The 22,879-nt window shown below is 47.8% G+C and overlaps 1 protein-coding gene across 1 annotated transcript in view; it reads left to right on the top strand.

Moving 5' to 3' along the window:
• Nucleotides 1–22,879, top strand: part of SHD (Src homology 2 domain containing transforming protein D) — a 128,273-nt gene that overhangs the window by 78,900 nt on the left and 26,494 nt on the right. The window contains exon 4 of the mRNA XM_069649383.1: nt 22,097–22,274. Within this exon, the coding sequence (XP_069505484.1) occupies nt 22,097–22,274 (178 nt within the window). The remainder of the gene's footprint in view (nt 1–22,096; nt 22,275–22,879) is intronic.

Genomic DNA, 22,879 nt, shown 5'->3' with positions numbered 1-22,879 from the left:
TTGGGTGGGACTCTGAATAAGTTGGGCTAACCCATGCCGTGATGGTAAAACTACTCCTGGATGTCTCAGCTAAGATGAAAGTCAGTCCGAACGGAGCCTCTGATTCTACCGCATGGGTGTGGGGGGGACAGGGCCTCCTAAATTCAGTGGTCTAAGTGCTGATGTGGCGGGTTATGAACCAACAGGGGTCAGCGAGCCTAGTATCTGTGCCAGCCTGTGACTCGTAGGCTCCAGAGAAAGCATGAGGGGGCATAAGAGGCCCAGGATGCTGTAGGCTTTTTCAAGGACAGCTGGAACATGTGAGCTGATGATCCCCTTCAAATGAATCCTGTGATGGTGGGATGTGGGGCTCTATCTCCTGCGCTGCACCTAGGTGGACCTGGGACATGGAGTGGTTCCCACAGTTCTGAGTGAATCAAAAGGGTTGTACCAGGTTTGGCTTTGCTACTGAAAAACAATTTACTTTGTGACAAGTTCACCTGCTTCAGATCCTGCAATGTAATTCTATTGAATGTCCCTCTTTTCAGTTTTGGCTTTTAGGTGGTGCTTTAGTGCCACCTAAAAGCTAAAACTATTGCATTGGAGTACAGCTAATGGGGGGGGGTGTGAGGAGAGACACACCGCTTGTGGGTTTTGAGTGGTTATTTATCCACTCATTGGCGGTCATTACAAGTTTGCTGGTATCCTAACGGTAACTGGCCTACCGTTACCGGCACTTAATATCCCGGTATTACAAGGATATTCCAGGTGCCGGCAACGACTGTCTTTCCCCATTCCATGGAGTCCCATATGACTCCATGGAGGGTAATACCGGCAGTTTTTTTCCCAGTGGGGGCATGATTGGCTGGAGGTAAATCGGGTAACCTTCACCGGCCAACGTGCAGTGTGGCAGTGCAGTAAACATGCAGTTAACGGATTTACCATCACTTTTACTGCACCGCCAAACTTATAATGACCCCCATTGACTGCCCTTGGCCATGCTAAAATCTATGTGCACTCACACCCGCTACACCACCCTGCCCAAAACACAACCCTCTATGATATCTTGGAGCTAGCTTTATCGATCAATAGCGGTACCACCTGGCGTTCCCCAGGTCTATAGCTGACATGCACGTGTGGGTCTGCTATAGCCTTGTGTATGTTTTGTGTCATAACTGCCTATTAGTGAAAAATCGTAAAATCTCGGGAAATCACCAATACTGATAGCACAGGGCCCTGCACCACCCCTGTGCAGGATGAATGGGTGGGATTGGTCAAATTGCACTATTTCCGGTACACCACAGACTGGTATTCCGACCTTGGGTCTTAACTTCCTATTTTTGAAAAGTTTCATTATCGACAATCCTCCGAAATCGCCTATACTGATAGCACAGGACCCTGCCCTGTGCAGGGAGAATGGGTGGGGTTGGTTAGATTTCCCGATCCCCAGTACACTCCAGACTGGTATGCAGACCTCTGGCCAACATTTCAGCCCATCAACTGTTGTGGGGCTGGAGCCAACAATTGCAAAATTGGAAATCTCTCAATCATCTATGCTGATAGCACAGGGCCGAAGCACGCCCTGTGCAGGGCGAATGGGTGGGGTTGGTGAAATGGCACTATCGCCAGTACACCCCAAACTGGTATGCCGACCTTGGGCCAAAATCTCAACCCACCAACTGTTATGGGGCTAGAGCCACCCCTGAACATACTAACACACTTTCACAGATATATTTGTCCTGCCAGTTTAATTGAAATAGCCTGCTGAGAGGTAACAGCTGAAATGTAGCTATCAATGCACTACTCGTCTATTAACAATTGCTTAAGGAAGTGTGCCTTCAGCCACTTGGCTTAAATCTGTTCCTTGCACTGAGGTCCTGTTGAAACGATCATTGACAAAGCCAGCAGTTTTTATGTATAGGTGTCAGGCTTTTTCTAGGCACTGCTGTCATATGCCCAGCTTATCACACCATTTTCCATATGATGCCATCTTGTGGCCGGTGAATACCACTATGGTATTGCCTGGCAAATGTCTGATCCATACCTATTCAAAAGCCAAAAATGTTGCTTTTGCCAATGCTTGTTAAATTTCAATGAGGGCTTAGACCACTGCGTTATCACACCCACGCTCGGCTCTCGTGTTTTTAGTAACATTACAATTAGTCTATTGAACGTTCTAACCTGTAATGTGCAAAAAGCATTCTGGCTGTTCCCAGCCATATGCAGGCCAACAGAGGTTATTCTACGGGTACCATATATGCCCCCAGCTTTCAGTAGTGCTTCAGGATAACGCATACTGTCCTACAATTAGAATTTGGCTACGTAGTATTGGAAGGTGGTGTGTAACCTGATTTGCACTGCCACATCGTAAACCCACCGGACATTTATTTGCATTTTTTTTCACATGGTGAGGGCTACACTCATTTTAAATCTAAAATGGCATCTGATGCTGTCCAACGGCGTGAGGGCCAACCAAGAGTAGTCTCTACCAGCTTCTGCACCCAGACATTAAACGTGCGACATGCTTACATTGGACGCAGTGGGTCAGACTCGCCGCAAGGCTGAGGCACCAGTGAGGAGAATATTACACCAGGAATGGAACAGAAAGAACAGATTTTGCAAGATGGGTAAAGGAATCACGTAATTCCAAATCTAACTGCGGTAATTGTGTGTTGTTCTGTCTGGACAATGTGTGCCAAGAAGCCACTGGGAGTGCCGGGAGCGGGGGCTGGGCAAGCAGTAGGCCATTGGGCAGTGCCTGGCAGCTGATGCCATCATTGGGCATCGGCTTCCTGAGCGGTTTCCTGGGCATTTCATGTTTACACACCGCAACATAGGGAAAAAAACTGCATCACCAAATGAAAGACAATTCTGCTGGCTTTGCCAGTGCTTGTTTTACTTAATCTGCTACATAAGGTTTCCTTTTGCACTTCCTTTCTTCCTCTCTCCGTCGTCAGTAGTTCTCCCTCCTCCTCTTCCCTTTTACCGATGTCCCTGTAGACCTTTCTTCCCTCTTTCCTTCCAACGAACCATTCAGCCATAGGCTGAGTAGTGTGGACTCCCTTTGCTCCCTCCACCTGACCCCTACCTAACATAGCAGACCAGTCTTGTTGTGGAAAAATTATAGGCCGTAGGCATTCTTTATTTTCTTACAGAAAATACATAACAAAAAACAGTAACACCATCATTAGCTTTTGGGCACCTTGTGTCCAGTTTTGGAGTTGGCCAAGGCTCCTCCCGAACCTTTGTTACCTTTGGGCCTCCGTTCCTGGGCACATGCCGCCACACCTGAGCGGGCATTTGTCACGCCCGCTCAGGTCCCCCCAAAAGCGCCTCTACCTGCACCCCCGTTCCTGTAGTACCCTAAAAATGTTGTCCGGAAAAAAAAAACCATCCCCTTGGTTGACAGGTGTACCCCGTCGTGATGAAACATGTCCGGATTGTTTTGTGAAAAGCCATGCTTTATTAAATGGAGACCCGTGCTCTTACAGTATTTCTCTACTGCCTTGTTCAACTTCCTTCTTGTTGACTCGATTGCCTGCCTCTGATGCGCCCCATACCAGAGTCTTTGTGTAATTACCTCGGACATAAAGATTTCAGTTCTCCACCAGCAGTGTGCTATGCTATGCAGGGACTTACAGATGCTCCATTGTAACTCTCTCCTATTCGTGTTGACCAAATCATTCCCGCCAAGATGTATAACCAGACACTCGGGTGGGGGAGAGCGGCGGGGGAGGGGCTCTCTGAAGCCGATCAGGTCTGACAACCTGTCGTGGATGTCCTCCCAATGCATCCCCGGGAGGCCCCACCATGACGTAATGGTGTTCTTGAAGTGGAGACCTTCCTTTACTTCCTCAATCCATCTGCCTGCCCGTGTCACGAAGGAGTGCCCTACTATCCATGCTGATTTGTAGGGGCCTGACTCTGTTGAAATTGGGGGGGGGGAAATAGGGTGTTTTATATCAGATCCTCTTATGTATTTTTTAAAACATTGTGATTTCCACCCCCCAATCCTCTTTACCCCTTTTGCCCCCAACCCCCCTGCCCATGCCGAGGTTGCTGCTCCTATCCTGAATGAATGTGTTCCAAACTCAGCTTGGTCCCATCCCGCTTTGGCCACTGCTTGTTTCAGTACGGCCTGAAATTGGTATCTGCTGAGTGCCCTACCGTCCCTATGTATTAACAGTTGCCCTCCGACCTCCGGTTGTATATCTAGGAATTCTTGGGTGATACATCTGGGACAGTGGTCCTTCTCTTTGATGCAACTGAGGTCTATTGCTCTCCCTTTCCCTGCTTGGTCTGTTTTAGATTTCCTCAACATTATGGTCATACCCTTGCTTCCTATACTAATATCGTATTTTGCCAGGCCATCTCCTGCTACCGTGTTCCGGGCTACTAGTTCCCCCACCCTGAAGGCCCCGTAGTATGCCAATGCAGATGCTGCCCTGAACAGAGCGGTTTCATATATGCTACTGCATGTACTTTGTAAAACCTTTAATAAAATCACGAGTTTCCCAAAGTTTAGCGGCCTTCTGCTGTCTGGTTTCTTCCCCTCCAACTTAGCCCACACTTTCATTGCATATTTTATTCTTGGGTTGTTGGTTGGATCTGGTACCCCAGTTATCTTTGCCGTGTATGCCACTGCGGCCAGGTGTGCCGCCGCCCAGCTTTTCTTTTTCCTTTTGGCAAATGCTTTTTCCAAAAATTCACACATTTTATCCGATGAAATATCCCCCACCTCTTGTACTTTTGTTTCCAACAATACATCTTTCACATGCTTTTCGTACTGCTTACCCGTCTTGTACGTTAGGGCGTTCCTGGTCAACTTGTCTATGACCCGTTCCGTTCTCTGTGGTTCTCCCATTTCTTTAGAGTCGACCTTGAGGCCAACCGTTCTTTCCTTTCCAATGCTTTTAGCGGGACCCATGCCTTCCGTGGCGTGGGCGTTTGTTCCCTGTCGGCGTCCGGTCTCAGTTCCCAAAATCTTCCTCACTGAAAACGAGATAATGCATCAGCTACCATATTTGCTTCCCCGGCGATGTGCCTCGCCTTCATGCATGTATTAATTTTTAGACATTCCAGTGTGATGGCTTTCATCAATTCCAATACTAACGGACAAGATGTGCTACTCTTGTTTAACACGTGCACTACTGCCATATTATCCGACCATATTGCCAGTTCTTTGTCCTTTAGCTCTTCCCCCCCCATACGCATAGTGCTACCCAGATTGGGAAGAGTTCGATTAGCGTCATATTCTTTGTCCATTCTGCCTCCTACCATGTTTCAGGCCATTTCCCCGCGCACCAACTTTTCCCCAGTATTGCGCCAAAACCGAAACCCCCCCGCCGCATCCGTGAACAGCACCCTTTTCTCCTCATCGTTTATAGGTGATCTCCAGATGACTGCCCCATTGAAAGACCTCAGGAATTCTGCCCAGATTTCGATGTCCCTCTTAATACCTCCACCTATCCTCACCCTGGGGTGCCCCAACCTTTCCCCTCTTGTCCTCAGCTCGATGCTTCTTTGGAATACCTTTCCTTGTGGTATGACCCGTCCCGCGAAATTAAGTTTCCCTGCTAGTGCTTGCAATTCTCTCACCGTAGCCTTTTTCCTCCCTGTTAGCCCTTGTATTGTTTCCAGCAGGTCTGTTACCTTTGTTTGAGGGATCCGGCATAACCCCTGTCTTGAGTCGATTTCTATTCCTAGGAATTGGATAACCTGTGTTGGGCCCATTGTCTTTTCCCCTGCCAATGGAAAACCCCACTCATTTGTTACCTCTACAAATTTGTCCAGCGTTGTTTTGCATAGTTTTGACCCTTTGGGCCCTACGAAAAAAAATAATCCAGGTAGTGTAAGATCTTGGCCTTTCTCAATTCTTTTGTGACCGCCCAATGCAAGAATGAGCTCACCCTCTCAAAGTAAGCGCATGAGATGGTGCAGCCCATAGGCAGACATTTGTCTATGAAGTACTGCCCCTCCCACTGCATGCACAACCACCTCTGAGATTTGCTGTTGACTGGCAACATCCGGAATGCTGACTTAATGTCTGCTTTTGCCATCCATGCTCCTTGCCCGGCTTTCTTGACTAATTCCACTGCTTCCTGGAAGTCTGAGTAAGTTACTGCAGTTTCCTCCTGCGGAATGCCGTCATTGACTGATGCCCCCAGGGGATATGATAAATGGTGAATCAGTCTGTATTCCCCCTCCTCTTTTTTTGGGACCAACCCCAGTGGTGAGCATAAGAAGTTTTCAAATGGTAATACTGAAAAGGGGCCCCCGATCCTGCCTAGCTCCACCTCTTTCTGGATTTTTCTCGTTACTATTTTTTTGTTTTCCATAGCGGATTTTAGGTTTTTGGGGATAACTGTGACCCTTGCCCTGAAAATGGGATGTTAAAACCTTCTTGAAAACCTTATCTGATCATTTTCGCCACTTCCTGGTCTGGGAATATTTGAAGCTACCCTTCCATTTTATCAATTCTTACTGGTGTAGCCCCCTTCTCTCCCCAGCCCTTGTATCCGTTTCTCGTTGTTTCTGTTGTTGGATGCCGTCGCCCTTGTGCACTTGGAGCTGCTATGGTCTCCCTTACAATTCTCACACTTGTGGCTGAACTTGCACTTCCAGACCCAACTGCATGGTACCCCCATTTCAAAATGTCGACATTGCCCTGGCTCTGCCCGTGCTGTCCACGTGTTCCTGCTGACCCATCCCTGCGCGGTTGGTGGCAAGTTGTTCTGCCAACCTCTCTGTGAACCATACTGTCTGCTCCGAAAGCTTTGATCCCTAGATCTGTCAAAGCTGCTTTTGTACTTTCTGCTGTTGTATCTATAATCTGATCTGTAATCATTCTGCCAATACTGCCTCTTCTGCTGGCTCCCTGAGCTCCGCTCCCTGTTTTCCCATTTCTCTTTTAATACGTTAAAAATGTAAAGGTTGAAATTTTCTTCGTCCCAACCCATGTCAGGAAAACAGTCCATTTCTTTTCGAAATTCGTGGTCGTATTCCTGACATGCATCCCCCCGAATGCTTTATATACCTTTAACACCCTCTGCTGATAATCACCAATGCTACCCCGTCCTCGGAAATTTTTGTAATATGATCGTGGACATTATCTGGAAAGCTGCCATCCAGTTGTCAAAACTTTTCACTATTGTACCCCTCCTCAGCAGCCATTTCTCATCCTCTTTTATGTCCTCTATAGACACATCCATTCCCCTTTTCTCGCAGCCCAAAAGGGTAAAGATGTCAATAAACTCCTTTCTCCATATCTTTTCCTTTACTTTCTCATTGATATACCATGCCAGTGCATTCATGGATCTGCCCTGTGCATCCTTGCCTATTGTAGGTCTGCCATATTTTGTCATGACCAGCCCCCCCCTCTTTGTCTATAGCAACCGTTGCTGCCACTGCTGGTGGTGTTACCCCTTGTGGTGGGCTCCCTGCCACTGGTATTGGTGCTGCCCCTATTGGTGCAACCAGTTCTGGATTGGTACCCAGCGGTACCCTCCCGGGATTTGGCGTTACTGGTGCCCCTGGTGGTGCCCCTCCCTGAGGTGTGCTGCCTGCCCCTGGTGCGACTGGTTGTGGGTTGGTACGGGTTCGGTACCGTCGGTGCCCCCTGGGGCGTTGGGACCGTGGTTTCTGTGGGTTCCGCCCCTGCCCCCCCGCACTTTTCCGCTTCTCCTTTCTCACCACCCCTTTCCATTTCACCCATGCCTTTAGGTGCTCCCTCTCCTCATCCTCGCTACTCCCCTCTTCTGATGAAGAGTACCCCCGCTCCTCCCTGGATCCCTATTGCCTCTGCCCTTCTTGCCATTGGTTCTGGGCGACTTACCTGTACCTGTGACACATGTTTTCAGCATTTTAACAATTTTTCTGCCCACATCAATATTCACAGTACCTTTGCTCTTCCTGCTCTTCTTCTTCTTCTTGGGTGTTTCTGGTGGGTGCTGCAAATGACTTTGCTCGTCTCTCCTCCTCTTCTGACCTTGCGGCACTTCGTCTTCTCCTTCGCTACTGCTGGGTTCCACAAACAACAAAGGTGGAGTTGCCTTTGCCCTCTCCTCCTTTTGCATTACATCTAGCACCCATTGTGCCCCGTACTCTTTCTCTGCTTTCCTTGCCCATTCTCTGAACTCCTGGGCCCTTCTTGCCCTTTCTTCTGCCATCTTTCTTATCTGAATGGCTTCCTTTTGCTGTTTTCCTTGTTCCTTCTTTTCTTCTCTTTCTGTTTGCTTCTCTCCCCTGAAGCTATGTATTTATTTGGCTTTCTCTTTATGCACTGCCACTTCAACTGATGCTCCTGCTTCTCCTCTTTTTCGCCGTGTGCGTGATGAATCTGCCTGACAGTTTTAAGATTTGCATCCCCCGGGCTTTATCTCTTAAATTCTGTCCAGCCCCTCCGGGCTTTTCCGCCCCTCTGGCTCTTTTAATATCTGCTCAGCCCCTCTGCGCTTTTCCACTCCTCCTGGAGCTCTTCCGCTCCTCCTGTCTCTTTAACTTTTTTGTACAGCCCCTGCGGGCTTTCCCGTTCCTCCTGTCCCTTTAAATCTTCACCGGCCCCTCCTGGTTTTGAGCTTGGCCTCCCCTCCCCGCAGAGGCCACGCCCCCTTTTGCTGTTTTTCATGGTCTTCGTTGCGTTGGAGGAGCCCGAATGAGCTTCCTGGGTCGGTCCTTCATGCCGCTCCACCGAACTTTCCAGCAACGGCTCCTCCCCGATGCGGATACCTCTTGATGTTTTCTCTGGCGACCAATCCACAGCCTCCAGCGTCGATGTTTATGCCTAGCACGGCATCGAGCGGGTCCTCGGCTCCAGTGAAGGTATGCTTGAACGTTGTCTTTGTCCCAGTCGTACGGCTAACACACACACACACACACTCTTTTTCTCTTTTTCTCTTTTTCTCTTTTTCTCTTTTTCTCTTTTTCTCTTTTTCTCTTTTTCTCTTTTTCTCTTTTTCTCTTTTTCTCTTTTCTTCTTTTTTTTTCTTTTTCTTCCCCCCCGCCCCCCAGGGACTAGCAGAGCTCATATCAAGCACTCCTTCACCTGCCCAAACGACCAGCTCGTCCTACACATAACTGCAGGAGCACTCTCTCAGCAACCCACACCAGCAAGGCTCCATCACTCAGTCAAAACCACGAAACACCCCGGTAGGGCAGGGCGAGCTGGGTGACCGCCCATAGCACCATTAGCCTCCAGCCACGCCAGCTCAGGGGAGTCTTTCAAGGGATCCCCCTAGCTGGCGTAGTGGTAGAAGGCGTGGCAGGTGCCCTATTGTTATTAAAGGCGCCTGTGGTGGATGGGCGCATTTAACAACAATAGGGTGCTGATGCAGAAGCATCAGCACCCGATTAAGATGATTACATCCATGCTCCGACGCAGGAGCGAGGTGGTTTTTCTGACGCAATAGCGATGTGGTTTTCATAGAACAGGGAACTCGTGCATCAGCATGAGCGCCCTATTCCAGTGATTAACTCCCTGCTCAGGCGCCGGAGTAGGGAGTTAATCAAAAATGCTCCCGCCCCCGCCAGCAATGACCAGAGACGCACCATATTTTTCTTAGGGGATGCTGCTCCCGCTAAGGCCAGCACTGCACCCCAGCCCACATATCACTAGCAGTCCCTCGCGCACAAACCAACAAGCACTCAGCTAACAACCTTCAAACACACACTCACTCAGTCTACCGGCACACATTCACCCGCACACATTTTCATCACAGATAGCCACAACACGCACACCATGAGCACTCTACTTCCACTAGCTAGACTTCTCATGCACACACACCACAAGACCCCCCCCCACATACACACACACCACATTACCACCAGCTCCCCCTCATATACACACCTGTCTCGTCTTTCACTGGACTTTTAGCAGCTTTGGCAGCTTGTCTATTCCACCTCCCCTCCCCCAACCCTCCTTTCTCCCCCCTCCTCCCCGCCTCCCTCTGTGGATGACAGGCATATTTTGACAGATTAATAGCCGTGCGCTCGGCAGACAGCTTGTCATGAGATAACCATTTGGCTGCAGAAATTGCTTTCTAACGTGTCCTTAGCGATTCATTATCTCTCTCTCCCTCGCCTTTCACTCGCTCTCGTTTTCTCGCTCTCGTATCTATCTCTCACATACTCCTCTCTTTATCTTATCCTTCTCCGCTCCTCTCACCTTTCTGGCTCTCCTTTCCACATGTCTCTCCCCCATTACTTTCTATCTCCCATGTTCTCTAGCTCTCCTGTTTCCACTCATCCTTTCTCTGTTTCGCTTCCCTTCCTCCATCATTTTCTCCTGCTTTATGTATCCCTTCTTCTTCCTCACTCTTTTTTGCTCTCCCGCTCTCTTCCTAATTTTCTCTCCCCCTCTTCCCCTCCTGTCTGCAATCAATTATTTCTCTCTTCTCTCTTCCCATCTTTGTATTTATATTCTCTTCATTTTTCCTCCTTTCTCCCTCATCCTCTTTCTCTTCCCTTTCTGTTTCACCTTCCTTTCATTGTTTCCTCCTTTCGACCCTTTTCCTCCTTTCTCCGTCTCTATTATTCCTTTTCTCTCCTCATTTCTTCATATTACCTATTCCTCAGTGTCTCATCCTTTTTCCCCTTTTCTCACTCCTTCTTTCTAACTCTCGTCGGTCCTCGTTTATCTTTTTCACATCGCCATTATTCTTTCTGTTACCTGTTTTCTCTAGCTCTCCTGCTTCCACCCCCCCCCCCTTTCTCTGTTTAACCGGCCCTATCTTACCTTCCTGCATCTTTTTCTCCTCCTCCTTTACCTTTTTCTTTCTCCCACTGTCTTCTCCTTCCTCTCCCCATCTTTCACTTTTTCTATCTTGCATAGTCGTCTCTCATTTATCTTGTTCATTCCGCTGCTCCCTCCTTTTTTGCCTCTCTGTCGCAATTCAATATTGCTTCACTGCCATGGCTAATAGCTTTACAAGTATTGACACTGTTTCCACATTCTTAACAGATCTGCAGTTGGGCCAGTTTGCCACGGATTTAGAACATGGCAAACATGTTCTCCTCAGGACATGAAAAGGCCATGGCTGAGCCACCGCATAGCACTACACTGCACCCGCAGCGATCGGCCGGTTCCGGGGATCGGAAAGGAATGTCTGAGTTCACAAGAGCTCTGCTTCGGTTTGTCTTTGTTTTGCATTCAAGCACATGCAAATGTAATTCATATTAGTTGACTGACCACAACGCTGTGAGTGTAGCTATTGTTTTTTTTTAAGTGGTGCCCTTTTTCAGTGACACATTATGAAAGGGAGCCTAAAGCTGCATGTCGTCTCATATAATGACTACAAGCAGGTGATAGCATGCATTTTCTTTAAATGTGTTTCTTTCAGTCTTGATTGTACAGTTTAAATCCCATAATAGATTTCATAAGGCTAATGTTTATGATTGGAGCCTTCCTATAGAACGAGGAAAATAAAGATACAAACGTACTCTTTTGTTCTTAGCATGTGTGTGTGTGTAAATCTCTCTCTCTCTCTCTCTCTCTCTCTCTCTCTCTCTCTCATATATATATATATATATAAGTGAAAATGTGTGGGTTTGTGACTTTGCGTGTGTTCCCTATACAATTCCACACCGTTTCATGAATCTGCACCAAGTTTTGCTGAGTCACCTGTTAGGACCCTCCAGACATTACTGGCTACATGACATCTGCAAACCCCACACCTTTGCCCGGATTTCAGCAAAAGTGCAAATTTGGGTTTGGGGCTTCACATATTTTACCTATACAATTCCACACTGTTTCACTAATCTGTGCCACATTTTGCACAGTCACCTGTTAGAACCCTTCAGGCGTTACTGTCTACATGGCATTTGGACACCGACCCCTTTCCCCGGATTTCAGCAAAAGTGAAAAAATGTGTGGGTGGGTTTATGGCTTGTCGTAGCGTTGTTCCTTATACAATTCCACACTGTTTCACCAATCTGCACAACATTTTGCACAGTTACCTGTGCCTATGAGGGAATAAAAGCCCGGGCAACGTCGGGTATATCCGCTAGTAGTTATATATCGTAACAGTGCGCATTCCTGGAACACACTCCCTTTTGATCTCAGAATGGAACAACCCTACCCTAAATTTAGACGGAACGTACTAAACTGGCTACGAACAAATGACTCCTAACTCGCACCGCTCCCTACCTAGACTGCATCTGCTACCTGATACCGGTTATGTTCTGCCACATTCACTGTATTTGCTACCTATTGCACTACTCGACTGTTATATGTAAAGAGGCTGTACATGTATAATCTCTGGATGTATGTATTTCTTGTAACCAAGCTTTAAGTTTACTTGTCCTGCTGCGCCCAGCTACCCAAGGGTTTGGTGTGCATTACCAAATAAATAAATAAACAAACATTTGTTCATTATGCGATTTGTGCACATTTAATTTCATCACTATAAAACAGCGTGTTAGTCTATTTCAGCCCTGATTTCACACTTTTTACACGCCTCTAACTTGCTTGGTTGACTTCACACCTAGCCACAGCCGCATCATTCCTGCCCTTGACCGCTGCCACCCCACTCCGGAGTTGGAATTGCAGAGATGTGTTTTCCCATAAACAGCACTGATTGTTAATTATTACCACTGTTTTGCACACAAGGCCTTGAGTCTCTAGTAGTGTCACAGGCTGACATGCATTCTGCACTGCACCAGTCTCCAGCAGGGGGGAGGGAGGGCTAGGGGAGCTGTAGGAGGCACCCAGTTAATGTCTGGCTAATGTGTGAGTGTGCGCAGAGTCAAAGGGCAGTGTAAAGTGTCACTGACCAAGGCAGGCAACTTTTCAAAGTCATTCAGAAACCACGCAACCTGTACTGAGCCTAACTACTTGCAGCATTTGGGGTGCATGCTGGCAAGAAGGGGCACCTATCACTGCTGACTGGCATGTGTAACTGACGAAGCTACACAAGGTCACCCGGGAGTCACTTGGAAGGCTTCCTGGAAGGTCACGAAAAGGCTCTCCGACGCAACCACTGGATGGCTGGCCGCAAAGGGAAGAGTGGGAACTGACTCTTGGCGCCGGAAGTCAGGATTATGTCTTCAGTGGCCAGAGTAAGGTGCTGGGAGTCCTAGGATTGCCTGCAATATGACAAAATCTCCTACTCCTCTGGCCGTTAAGGTGTTTTTTTCAGATATTTTGGTCGATATTTCTTCATATATTCATTTTCTAAATCTTTTTATTCCTATGGGTCCATTGTTATTTTTGTGCCTGTAAAAATGAAGCCACCACAGTTATTTTCTGGGTGGACTGGCCTATAGACAACCCTATTTCCCGGTAGGCCTCTACACCCTGCGACTCTTGTGTGGCAACCTACTTTATTTCCGTATTTTCTCATAGGAAAAAGGTTGGGCTTGCTGAAAATATGAAATATTAGAAAATAGTTCCTAGGGCCTCTTTTGGTTAAAAAGCTGCACAGGGCCAGACACACCACCTGAAACTAAGGGGGAATTCCAGAAGAAAGCGCATCCATTTGCGTGAGCTGTTATTGGCTGGCTGCTGTGAGGGTCGTGCTGCAGCTTGCATAGTGATCACCTTAACTACCTTTAATGTTCACGATGCCCACCTTTGCCTGCTTTTGCCCATTTTTTTGTATTTAAATTTGTTTTACACGCGTGAAAGCAACTTCTTTCAGTCTACATCTTTGTGTATTCACTAGTAAACACAGATGGAGGGAGCACTGTTTATAATTATTTTGTAATAAGCTTGCACCTTATTAATGGCTTGTGTATATGGCGAAAGCCACGTTGCAGTCGCTGTGGAGTGATATAGGCGGAGAGGTTCCTGGAGAGGAGAGAATGGTATAGGCATGGCTTTGGGAAAGTCTAAAATCCATATGCGGCGGGGAAGACGGGCGTTTAAGTGTCTATATGGGCTTCCTACAATCAGGGTTGAGTCCAAGATGTGAGGGTTGTGAGTTCCAGAGGGAGAAGCCCTGGTGATGTAGAGAGCTACCCACATAATGTGTATATTCTGGCTGGTGCAAGTGGAGAAATGTACGAGGACCTGACCATAGCTGTCTGACTGGCTCCTCTCTATCTCGAGTCTATTTGTTGCCGCTATAATTGGATAACCGGATTGGTGCAAAACACAGCGAAGCCAGTTTTAGGTCTGCCTAGAGAGAAGTTCAGCTCTCTGCCCGAGCTCTTGAAGATGCATATTGGGGGGTTCCATGGGGGTCAATCAGTTGCTCCACGATGCAGAAAAAGTTCATGTGGAAAGCTCTGTTATAGTGGTAGCCATTTTGTGGGCACGTGTGCAACTGTTTAAATTGGAGAGATGTGTTGCTTTTAAGAGCTTGTTTGTCCTACAGCTAGTTTACAAAATAATCTTACCCTCTAGATGTGCAAAATAAACCTACCAAATTTGCCATTGCATAGAATGCTTCCTTTGGCAAGCTCTGGTTGCGTCCTATGTCCATCAGTCATCCCACTTGCCCACAAGCACTTGTTTCCTGCTGTTTGCCAAAGTGTGAGAGAGGGGATATCATTTAGTGCAAGGCCCGGGCCAGGCTCTTGCTTAGCTTTGCAGCTCCACCTCTGGGGTTCGCTTTCAGTTTTCCACTTGTGTGCAATGACCTTTTGCTGGAGTCATTAGTTGCATGTTTGGGTTCTTTAATGTGAGTAGGTGTGCTGCTAGATTGTAGTTCTTGCCAAGAAGTTTGTCGCATATCATTTTCCTTTGCGCTCCTGACTGGCATGACCAGTGGGCCATATAGTCTACCTTTTCGTATCTTATTTTAGTAGTTGATTCAGGGAGTATTTTTCAGTTTCGGCAAATAGGTGACTCTACAGCACCACCTATAGGCTGAAACTATTGCATTAGGGTAGTGATATTTTTTATTTTCTATTTTATTGGACATTTGTATGACGCCACAAGTGTTTCCAGGTGCCATAAGACAAGAGGAGGTGTGGAGACAAGGTAATCATGAGCATAGAAGAACCAAAAACAAGAAACGATTATATTGGCCTTGTTACAATCCTACCGTGCAAGTGTTTGAGAAGGTTAGTAAGTGCAGGAGTCGGGTGCCCCCAGGGAAGTGGGCAGAGCAGTGCTGGGGGAGACCAGAAGGCAAGTGCCAGGGGAAAAGGAGTGTTGTGGGAAGGGGGGGACCAGATTGGGCTGGTCTGGGAAAGGGAGCCCAAGGGCAAGTGCCGGAAAAAGGATGCAGGGACTAGTGGGGTTTGGTCTGGCCCCTGTATGACACTGAAGGGACAAATCCCCAGTTGTAGCGGCAGAGGGGGAGTTAGCACGGGAGGGGGGAGAGAAGGAAGAGAAGAAGAGGAAGTCTTGAGAAGATTCCGTAAATTCAGAAGGTCCACCTCAAGTCCGAGGGGGGAAGGAAGGCCATTCCAGAGGGAGGAGCCAGCCAAGGAGAGGGATCTACCTCCCACTCTGCTTGGAGAAGCGTTTGACATGCAGAGAGTTGGAACCAGAGGAGAAAACCAGAGTACGAATGGAATATGAGGGGCACAAAGCTTGCAGGTTTTGTTTGGTTATTTGCCCACCTGTTGACTGCCCATGGCCATGCTAATCCCTATGGTCATTCTCACCTGTGTCCTGACACGGCCCACCCAAAACACATCCTCCTGGGATCTCTTTGAGCTCGCTTTAATCATGCCTTCCCATTGAACTTTGTGTTCAGTGTGCCTGCCAGGGTTTTTTGGCAAAGCACTCTTCTGAGAGGATTAAGGGCTTAATTGGTGCTGCAATCCAGCTACTTGTGTAATAGAAATGTCTTAACATGGCCTGCCTTCAGCCACTCGATTTATAAGAACTACGTGTGTCCATCACTAAAGTTTGTTGAACACAAGCACTGGCAATGCCAAAAGTAGTGGCTTATTAGGCATTTGTCAGTCACTGCTGTTATATGCCCATGTACCCGCACCATTTTGCAGTTGCTACCATCTATGGCCAGTTAATGCCACTAAGGTAGTGCCTGGCAAATGCCTTTCTCATGCCTACACAAAAGATCAAACTGTTGGCATTGCCGATGCTTGTTTGTTAGTTCTTTGGGAAAACATGGTCTCTTGTCTCCGGTGTTGGGGGTCCTCCAGGGACCCCATGGAGATTTGCTCTGTCATCGTGCTCATTATTCAGCGCCTGGAGCCATAAAGGTTTCTTGATTCTCCTGAGATCTATTGAAAGAGTGTGGCTTGTTTCTCTCTGACAACCAATTAAGTGTGAGTGTAGGCAGGGACGTCATTTAGGGGTCGCCTGAGGTCTCCCTTGCGACCTCTAAAAAAATACATCAGACCTTAAGGAGCACAGTGAGGAGAGAGAGGTTCATGTCAACCATTTCTCCCCCCGCTTACACCCTCCCCACACTGTCTACAGCATTGATAGAAAAACGTTTTTATACTGAGCCCCGCTTAAGTAAAAATATTGTTGTTGTGCCCCCTTGAGTAAAAATATTGCTGCTGGGCACCCTGATGCCATATATGCGTAGAAATTGAAAGCAGTCACCGTACGCCCTTTTTGAAGAGCCTTCCATCTGACGCTGGCCATACTTTGGTTCTCTCACGGGCAGGGCCGGCATTAAGGGCAGCAGCGCCCTGGGCGAATTGGTGCCCTCGCCCACCGTGCCCCCCTGGTTAACAGGGGGCGGGGTGGAAGGGGGCGGGGCCAAGAGGGGCCACTTTTTGTTATTATTTTTTTTTTTACCTCCTCGCTTCGGGGAGGAGGTTAAATAGGGCACGTTAGCACCCCATTGTCATTGAATGAGCCCACCACCGCGGGTTCATTCAATGGCAATGAGGCGCCAGCCACGCCTTCTGCCACCATGCCAGCTCGGGGGAGCCCTTGAAAGACTCCCTTGAGCTGGCGTAGTGTGGGGCTAATGGTGCCTTTTCTTGTGAAAAGTGCCCGCGGCAGAGGGGCGCATTTAAATGCACCCCCCTGCCGTGGGCACATTTTACAGTAAAAGGCCACCTGCTGGGCCTTCTCCCACAACGCCAGCTTGGGGGAGCCCTTGAAAGACTCCTCCGAGCTGGCGTGGCGGGGGCAAAAGGCACCCTGGGGGGCGTGGAGCCCCGGGCGGTCGCCCGGCTCGCCCCCCCCCCCTAAGGCCGCCTCTGCTCACGGGTGGGGGTGGGCGCTTCGGGTCCCTCTAGGACAGGGGCCGGCCTGTTTGAAGACCACAGCTCTACAGACAGAGCCACGCCATTCGACGTCTTTCTGCCTTCTGGCAACATTTACCTGGCGAGTTAAGAGCTGAAGACACGGGGTGGGGCTTTTCCCTCCGCACTGCAGCCACTGCCAGTCATTTCTGTGGGCCTTCTGTACTGGCAGCAGCATGGGTTCTGCTGGACTAGTGTCCCGCTTGCTGCCTCTATTTAAATGAGACGAAAATGACACGAAATGGTAAAAAACGGGCGGAGGCAATCTCTCCACGTGCGCCATTTTGAAGCAGATTTCCTAGACAAAGTGGAGCCACTGAGCGAAAACTCTGCTGCGCGTGTTTCCACACTCCGTGCAAGGACACCCCCAGCCTCTCCACCCGTATCAAAGCTAGTCTATTCCCCTTACAATGGGAGGGAAACAGTGCAGAGGGTGGGAGCACCGGGCGTGTACAGTCTGGGGGAGAAAGGATAGCCGGCAGTCTGGAAAATATCAGTGAAAATGCAGAGGGAGCTGGGGACTGGGGAAAACGGCCAAAATGCATACTCCGGTTACACCAAACGGAGCACCATCTTAATCACCTGCCAGTTTGCAGATTCAATTGATGATAAAATTTGCATTGGCCTGCCTAGCAGGCAATAAGTAAATGCTATGTAATTGTTAGGATCTAGGTCTAGGAAGTTGCAGGACGTTTCCCATGCAGGCCTTCCCTGTTACGTCAGTCTTATGCCCCCTGTCCATTTCTGAGGTGGGAATGGGGGGATTCCCACCTTCTCCTCAGTCCTGCGGTTGGGCCATGCCACCCACTGCACCCACCCCAGAACTTACCTGTACCAGCTCCGCTGCCTCTTCCGTTCGCTCTCCATGCCAATTCGCACCTCGTGCAAGGAAAACATCTCAGGGATCAAGAGGCAGGTACATTGGCTTCCCATCAAAGAAAGGGTGGTCTTCAAAACCTTGGCCCTCACACATAAGTGTCTTCACGATCAGGCCCCTCCCTATCTGACACAGAGGATAACCAGACAGTCGCCAGACCGTCAAAGGCAACCTATGCTAACCGCATCACTGTCCCGCACACACGCAGAGTGCGCGTAGGAGGCACCAGCTTCCCCACTATGGCGGCAAACCTATGGATCCAACCTCCCAGCTCAGATTAGATCAATCGACTCACACACAGCCTTCCGCAAGGCCTTAAAAACCAAGCTCTTTATCTAAAGAGCCCGTCATTCTAGATGTGCATTACTACTGTATCACCATGTATAGGATACTATCTGTTCTGCCACCTGCTACCTAGACAAGAACACCAGTAACCATCGGTAACGATCAATGTGTATTTTCTGTAACCATGCAAATGTACCTAAGTGATTGTATTTAAATATACCTTTTGGGGCCGCTTACTGTAACTCTCAAGCAAGCCTTCTTAAAATTTCCTTATAGCGCCTTGTTGCCTGTGGGCTGTAGTGCGCTCTACAAATACTAAATAAATAAATAAATTCCCCGCAGCCCGACGTACTGTCCGTCGTGCAACGTGGCACAGCCTTTTGTGTATCGGGCTCTAGTGGAAGCTGTCTAGAGACTACAATCGAATTATGTGCACTGATATAACGACAAGAGTTACTGAAAAGCCTGAAATCAACCCCTACAATAAGCAGTATGTACTAACCAAGAGCCTGGCCTACAATTGAAAGGCTTCCTTAAGGGTGACTTAAGTAAGTTGGGCAGGTTGGTAGCCACCAGGGGCACAGTGTACGACAAGTTAAGTGGTAATGTCCTGGCTGGCTAGGCGATAGCAGGGAAAGCTTAGAGCTTGAATCTGGGTAATTACTTTCCAGCCTCGTGAGCTCATTCCAACTCCTGGCAGCATTGACCCTAAAGGTTCTGACACCCATGTTGGAGTCTCTTCATCTGTGGTGGGATGAGAAGGTTCTCGTCAGTGGATATAAGAGTTCTGCTCAGAAGCTAGGGCAGGAAGAGGGCTGAGAGGCAATGTGGCCCTTTTTAGCCTGGGCATGAGACCAACACAGGATTTTAAATGGGCTTCAGTATTCAATGGGACGCCATCACAGGGCCGTTTGGCCAATTGTGCTATAATTGTGCACCTTGAAGTCTAGAGTCATCCTTGGTGCGTTGTTTTCATCTATTTGAAGTTGGTTAATTTAAAATGCATTTAGACTCAGGATGTTTTGGACTAAATCTCCCATCAGCCCTGGCCAGCATAGTCAATGGTGAGGAACCAAGAAAGGTGTAGTACAACATTCCTGGAGAGCTACAGATTGCAGACCCCTTGTTTTTAACTGCACAGCAACTATTAGTCTAACTTTGGTAAGTCAAGTAGTAAAGCTCTAGCTAGGTCAACTTTTTTGAGCCATTTCAAGATGGAGAAACATTTTCCTGTGCTTATGCATCTGAAAATGGGCTTTCTGGACCACATCCTCAGCCCAGGGGCAGATGTGGTGAATGGCATTGACTCAGCAAGCATGACGCCGCGATTCGTCACTGTCTTGTTTGAAGGCGGGCATGGAACCAAGGGCATGTGGATATTTGATGGAGAGACTGGATGGGGATCTAGCCTTGAAACTCGATCTCAGGTTTACTAGGATTAAGACATTGGTTGTTCCTAAACCACATCTCGGTGGTCTTAGTGAGATCAGAAGCTGTTTGTGTGCCAGTAGCATTAAGCTTGAATGATGAGAAGAATGTGTTCAGTAGGGACATTATCAGCTGGATGCAGGTGAAGAGCAAGAAGGAAGAGTGGAGCCTGGTGGGAACCCCAATATCCAGGGTGCGTAGGCATGATGAGAGTTCCCAGAGCCTCCTGCGGTAAGGAAGGAGGAGACCCCTCTATGCCCATCGTGCTCTTGGGACTATCCAACAGTAACGTATGATCCACCGTTTCGTACGCTCAGAGAGGTGGATCCGCAAGGAGAGAAACTTTCTATGCCGTGACTTCAAGATTTCTCCTCGCCTTACAGTGGAGTCTCTTACATAGAACCACAATGAATGTCATGAAAGGAACAGGATGTGGGCTTCGCTGTAGTCAGATAGCTGTTGGGTGACACGCTCCTTACACACTTTGGCCAAAAAGGCAATCTTAGAATTAGGGATACAGACAATTATTTTGTCTCTCCCTTTCACTTTCTTGATACATGAACACTTTTGTGTTTGTATTTTGCAGAGAGGTGCTTAGGCATGAGTAATTGCATAGCGAAGGATAGTTTTGCCTAAGCTGATCCCACAGAGGTAACTATCACCCCCAAATAATAGTATCTGAAACGCTACAAATTCTGCAGTTAATTACGATATGAATGCCAGGTGCACCTTTACAAGATGGCAGCGTCTAGAAGGTGAAGGAAGCTGCAAAGGTGAACCAAAGGCATTGATGTAGTCACTTAATCTTATTTCTGGAAGTAGTATTGGTGTCTCAGAAGCCCTCGGATTGCAGTTAAATCCCTGAGATGTCACAGGCGCGACCTAGCCACCCTATGCACCTGTGTGCACTTTACATCACCAACCCCTATTTTTCACAGCCTTCTATGTTTCACGAAGAGACGGCTGGCTATGCTGCCTTTCAAAACCCAGTGTGGATCTATGTCTTTTCCTCTGAATACATTTCATTGAAAAAGTTCCATTTGAATGAATCGTCTCACTATAAACTATTTCTATTCAAATGTTAGTGTTATAGTACTTTGAAATGAAGTTGCCATTTAATTGAAAAATAAATGCTTGAACATGCTTTCATTGAAATAAATCCCCCACTTGTTTTTCAAATGGCACAATGTCATTGTTCTTACCAAGTTTTTAAACTTGTCCCTGACATTGACCTTATTCTTAATCTAATCTAAACCTCACCTTGCCCCAAAGCTTTATTTTAAATGTGTCCTGACCATGACCAGAACCATAAACATGACCCTAACCCACATAGGGTTGATAACACCGACCCTAATCTTGACCCTACTGCTTGTATTTGTGCCCTTATTTCAGTGAGCTGTATTTTTGGCAATGATTATTTTGCAATGGAAAGGATTTTCAATAAAATGCGTTTGCTATGAGCTCTTTATATTTAAATCCGATATAATAAAAGGCCAGGTGTATGTTTGTCCGATGCAGCCATGCGCAGTAGAGACTGCGACCTTCGTCTGTTGTCACCGCTAGAGGGAGCTGTTGCCTTAGGCTATATAGTGGTCCTACTGTGTGATAACCTACTGTATCTTCTGTATCCCATCGCCTGTTGTCACCGCTAGAGGGAGCTGTTGACTTAGGATATATAGTACGACTGTGTTAATGAAAACCTACAAAATATATTTTTTCTATTAACTCAAATCACAAGCAAATATACCACATAATATATGAACACTCTGAAAATGTCTTTCTTTATGCACTTTGGCCCGTGTACACAGGCTTTCACACTAGTTACAAATTTACCACCAAACTCATTTAGCATTATGCCACTTATTTTGCCAGTAAGTCTTCCAAATTACAAGTGTAACTGCCCATTTTGGGCCCCATAGGCCCCCGTTGGCGTATTGAAAGAATTACACATGCAGTCATTTCGGTGGCAATAATTCCTCCATTTATAGGGGGTAATGTGGGGCATCAGTCTCCAGTCCAGTGCTGGAGGGTTTTCCTGAGCATCACCCCTAAACTTGGAATAAAGCTGTGTGGTAAATGTGTCGGTGAATCTGTTGCCAACGCATTTTCTCCACATTGCCATACTCCTAACGTGGGCCAATGTCCTCATGTGTTCATGTGAGGGAGAGGCTGCTGGGATTTGTAGTCAGAGATGCCTTGGGGTAGAATCCACAAAGGCAAAAGCGAAAAAAGAAAAATGTCAGACTAGTTTGTGAAAATATAAAGGTAGCTTAGTGAGTTCATGCGCTGGTAGCAGGTGTTGGATAACAAGAACACCCAACATTACGAGTGCCACAAAGCACTATGTCTGTCGCATTATGATTCCAATAGTGTAATTAATTCTACATCCTGCTCCTCTTGCCTCCACAGTGCAATTTGAGAGTCCAGCCTGGGATCTCCCCCCTGCGCACTCCATGGAGCGCCTGCAACAGTCCCGACAGCGGAGTCCACTGCTTGGAGGATGCCGCCATGCCAACACCATCAGTCAGGAGCGGCGGCCCAGCATGGGCGAAAGGGTGGACCACACTATCCCCCTGGAGAGGCAGCCGTAAGTCAGCCTACAAGATGGCACAGTGCTTAGTGTGGAGTGGGGGATGAGTGGCGGTTATAAGGTTAGACAATGGGAGGAGAGGGGTCAAACATGCACTCCCTGTACCAGTCGGCAGAAGAGGACAAGCAGCTCGCACATCTCTATTTATTAATGCCTGCATTAATTAGTTAATGAGTTGGCTTGCCTAGGACAGCACCATTCACTGAATCACTCCAAGGCTATCAGGTTTCTCTAAAACACTATTCAACTGGTAGGTATACTTATCTATGGAGCTCTTCAAACTCCCCAGGGACTCACCAAAGGATAACCAGAGCCTCAAGAAGTTTCCATTCCCCCAACCACACTAACAACATCCAACTTCACAGGAAACGGAGGGGTTGTACTATAACTTCAAGGACCCTATCCACACAGTGGTGGAAGTGTATGAAAAGAAGAAGTGGAACTGTGTTCCCTGCTGGTCTGTCCCCGTGCCCCACAAACCTCCTCGCCACGCCCCCTCCCACGCACATTACAAATCCCATACCTGGGTCCCACCTTTCCTCCATTCCACCATCACCAAAGTGAAAGAAACACAGAGAAAGAAATGGCAAAATAAAACGTCA

The sequence above is a fragment of the Ambystoma mexicanum genome, chromosome 1p (assembly GCF_040938575.1).
Source record: "Ambystoma mexicanum isolate Mex_15411 chromosome 1p, UKY_AmexF1_1, whole genome shotgun sequence".
NCBI classification, from domain to species: Eukaryota; Metazoa; Chordata; class Amphibia; order Caudata; family Ambystomatidae; genus Ambystoma; species Ambystoma mexicanum.
Note: the sequence above shows the minus strand (reverse complement) of the source record. Positions and strands in the feature narration are given on the sequence as shown.